The sequence below is a fragment of the Rhagoletis pomonella genome, unplaced genomic scaffold, assembly GCF_013731165.1.
Source record: "Rhagoletis pomonella isolate Grant_MI unplaced genomic scaffold, Rhpom_1.0 Rhpom_scaffold_00004, whole genome shotgun sequence".
NCBI lineage: Eukaryota > Metazoa > Arthropoda > Insecta > Diptera > Tephritidae > Rhagoletis > Rhagoletis pomonella.
In genome coordinates this window covers 19,119,890-19,124,120 of record NW_023458558.1, presented here as the reverse complement: position 1 = coordinate 19,124,120, position 4,231 = coordinate 19,119,890, and the positions used below count along the sequence as shown (strand labels likewise).

At 37.1% G+C, this 4,231-nt stretch overlaps 1 protein-coding gene across 1 annotated transcript in view; it reads left to right on the top strand.

Annotated features, from left to right (window-relative positions):
- Positions 1-1,662: 1,662 nt before the first annotated feature.
- Positions 1,663-4,231, top strand: part of LOC118738132 (protein phosphatase Slingshot-like) — a 6,144-nt gene continuing 3,575 nt past the window's right edge. Inside the window, exons 1-7 of the mRNA XM_036469054.1 lie at positions 1,663-2,037; positions 2,101-2,293; positions 2,356-2,831; positions 2,899-2,964; positions 3,022-3,216; positions 3,285-3,554; positions 3,611-4,227. Coding sequence (XP_036324947.1) covers positions 2,132-2,293; positions 2,356-2,831; positions 2,899-2,964; positions 3,022-3,216; positions 3,285-3,554; positions 3,611-4,227 — 1,786 coding nt within the window. The 5' untranslated portion in view covers positions 1,663-2,037; positions 2,101-2,131. The remainder of the gene's footprint in view (positions 2,038-2,100; positions 2,294-2,355; positions 2,832-2,898; positions 2,965-3,021; positions 3,217-3,284; positions 3,555-3,610; positions 4,228-4,231) is intronic.

Genomic DNA, 4,231 nt, shown 5'->3' with positions numbered 1-4,231 from the left:
CTAAAAAAAACTGTATTTCTTAGACTAAATCCCTCTAAATATATGGGGCCATGAGAGCAGAAGTGACCTAACCCGAAATTTTTTTTTTTGTGCTTTCCTAATTAAAATCGTCCCAAATGAGATCAACTTTTAATTGAAAGTCGCTTATTCTTTAATTTTAAGGTACAGAGCTACATACATAACGTATCATCAAAGTAAGTAATAATCGACCTTTACTTTAATATGTATTACATTTAAATATATTTTAAGAAGTTAGGTACAAGAAAAAAATTTGTGGGTTAGGCCACTTCTGCTCTTGTGGCCTCATATAATTAAATAGAAAGCCTTAGATCAAAAAGCCCCTTTCGTCATGAATAGCTTGAATATCTATCATTGTCATTCATAGTACTTGAATGCAATTGTTTTCCATAAAAATGATCTAACTTGTTTCGGTTGCCTATAAGTTTTCGTTCAGACGTTCTTAAAACTTATGTCATTGTGGCTGAGGATCCGCTCATCTATTAAAGATTCTAAAAAATTATTAATGGTTCTTTGTTAGAACAATAACGAGCCCTTGCCACCCCGGCAATTTTATCTTCCTCTGTGTGGACAGTAGGTACATAGTTGTCAAAAAGAGGTCAAAGTTGTCCGGGCGTTCCAATTATTCCAGTGGACACAAATGGCAATATTTCTCATTTCGACTTGACTTTTTGATTTTAAATGGCCTAAATTAAGAAACGCCACTTGGATTTTCCAAGGATATTCTAAGAGCCCAAAACACCGGGCGCAACACACCTTCCTCATATGTATTTGAATCAGTTAATTACCAAATGGAATAAGTCAGCAAATTTCATGTAGTTCAATAGATCTCTTTTATAAGAATCGAATTGCATCAATAATTCGTTTATTGAAAAATTTATTTATTTAGACAATTGAAACAAAATGTTTGCTTTATATCTCTCAGGGAAAATTTGTATGAAAATATGATTACAATTCACAAAACGGCGAACCTAACATGATAGATAATAGATAAGATAGATAGATAATGACATAGTTTAAATTTTTATATCTTAGCGACGAATAACCAAAATTAAACAAGTTTTTCAGCAAAAACTACAACCGACTTCAATTCTCCTATAAAAATTTAAGATTATTTCAATGATCGGAATTAAAACCATATAAGTATGGGACCACCTTTGAGGTAAAACCTTTTCTTTGAAAAAAGAATTATAGACAAATCTTCCGACGAATTGTTAACCTTCTCGTTTTTGTGAAGTGGGTTAACAAATTAAAAAGACTATTAAACCTTGCATGCTGGAGTAGTGCTATATATGGTTTAGATTTTGTGTCATAATCTTGCCTTAGGCTTGAAAATCTCATTTTCGATAGGTTCTTAACTTCGCTGGCCAACTCACAGAGTTCACATCAAACAGTAGCAGGGCTAATCAAAAATTGAAAAATGCTTAAGTGGATTTTTATTTTGAACCGTACCGAACCATCAATATAGCACTTAAAATCTATTGTTTGCCACATAATATTAGGCGCAGTAGTGATAGTTTGGGTAGGTAACTCAACAAATGAGTTGACTCTGCGACTCTAGCTCATTTCAGTGAAGTAGTATTACGCTAAATTATCGTCGCCAAAATTAACTAAATAAACAGCAGGGGGCCTTGAAGTATAAAGCATGAAAAAGTAACATTTGCAATGTGGCAGTGCGAGGAGCTTTTAACCACATGTTGCATGTTGTTAGGCACATCTGCTATTCTTTTGCAGATTTTTGGCGATCAATATTAGCTACGGAGAATGTAGGATCCCGACTGCTGCAACGGAATTAAAACTAATTCGTCCACTGGCCACTAGTAGGTTAACTTTTTTTAATCTGAGGCCAAAGAAGTTTTTATAATTTTTTTCTTTAAAAACTTTTACATATTTCAAACCTGCATAATATGAGTTAAAATCTGAACAACCATGTACATAATTTGAATAATAATACAAAAAATATTAATTTCCACAGGAGGGCGAGGCAGATGATGATGATGGCAACCGGCCAGAGAAGAGGTAACACTTGACCTATGTCTTTTTGTGGCCTTTTTATTAATTTCAAACTTTTTCTCTTCACAGCGAATGTTTTTTTGCAGGAAAATCCGCTGCAATGGGTCTTACCTTCAAGGATATTCCAGTTAAAACCAGCGAACGTCGGCCCAGTACAGATTCGGCAAAATCAACGAATAGCACACAAAGTAATAATTCTGATATACAGCAACATTTACAATCAATGATTGATCTACTTTATCCTGAGGAAACCTTGAAGATGGTAATTAAAAAAAACAACGTTAAAATTTTAAGTAAAAAAATTGAACATGCATTTACCATCAGGCAGTTAAATTGGAGTCCCAACGACCGAATCGCACAAGGTATCTAGTGATTGTATCACGTTGTTGTTACCGCCCTACAACCACCGATCGAAAGAATAAAATAATGCGGCATAATTCGACTAAAGCAAGCAATGCAATAACATCAGCAACCACTGTTACAATGCGTCAATCATCAACAGATAGCATACAGCGAACGACACCACAACAACAGTCACAAACTGAATCAAGTAGCGGTGGAGAGGAATCAACAGATGCTCATGAGAAGCGCTTGTCGAGCGTATCTTTGCCGGCGAAAGCATCTCAACACCAGAGCTTCAAAAGCGACTCTGATAAAATGAACGCATCGGGCGATAGCAAGGTATGTGAGGATGGTGTCGAAGAATCCTGTCTTTTGGGTATCGATTGCAATGAACGCACCACAATTGGCCTGGTTTTGCCAATACTTGCCGATACGACAATACATCTTGATGGCGATGGGTAAATTAAATTAGCCCAATTGTGAACTTTACTTATTATTAATTGACTATTTACTTTACCTCAACAGTGGCTTTAGCGTTTCAGTATACGGTAAAACACACATTTTTAAACCCGTTTCCGTGCAAGCCATGTGGTAAGTTCGAATTTCCGATGGCAAATCAACCACAATAATACCAATTATCGGTTTTAGGTCTGCATTACAAACTTTACATAAAGTATCGCAAAAGGCTCGTGAGAATAATTTTTATCCACGTGGTCCATCGCACGATTGGACTTCTTACTATGATAGTCACATTGAGTCAGAACAATCTTGCCTAAATGAATGGAATGCAATGGATTCACTAGAAAGCCGACGCCCTCCATCGCCAGATGCCATAAGAAACAAGTAAATAAATGAAAATTAATCTTATGCAACTTTACATAATTTCAGTGCTAATTTTCATTTTAATACAGACCAACTGCGAAGGAGGAAACGGAAAGCACAATCAAAATGAAGCTAAAGGAAATAATGATGTCGGTAGATTTAGATGAAGTGACTTCCAAATACATACGTGGTCGACTTGAAGAGCTTCTGGATATGGATTTAGGCGAGTTTAAATCGTTTATCGATGAGGAAATGTTAACAATACTAGGTCAAATGGATGCCCCAACAGAGATATTCGATCACGTTTATCTTGGTTCGGAATGGAATGCCAGTAATTTGGAAGAGCTGCAAAAGAATGGGTAAATTGTTCATGTCTCCTAATGCATATATGTAACTTACTATAATTTTATTTTAGAATACGCCATATTCTGAATGTAACACGAGAGATCGATAATTTTTTTCCTGGCGTCTTTGATTATTTCAATGTGCGAGTTTATGATGATGAAAAGACGAATCTGTTAAAGCACTGGGACAACACATTTCGTTACATAACACGTGCCAAATCGGAGGGCTCCAAAGTACTCGTTCACTGTAAAATGGGTGTCAGCCGATCAGCGTCGGTTGTAATCGCCTATGCTATGAAGGCATACAATTGGGAATTCAAACATGCACTTCAACACGTTAAGGAACGCCGAAACTGCATAAAGCCTAATAAGAATTTCCTTAATCAGCTGGAGACTTACCGTGGCATGTTGGATGCAATGAAGAATAAGGAGAAACTGCAGCGCAGTAAAAGCGAAACGAATTTGAAGAGCACAAAGGACGCGCGCCTGCTGCCAGGCAGTGAGCCAACGCCACTCATACAGGCGCTCAACCAGTCCAAATCAAAATCAACCGGAGGACAGGAAGATGTGACCTGTGGGGATAGCGCAGTGGAAAGTGCCGACAGAAGCATTATAAGTACTAAAGGCGTGGGACGGTCTAAAACCCCAATTGGCAATGACGGTGGCGGCACGAATGAAGCCAAGCAACGTCG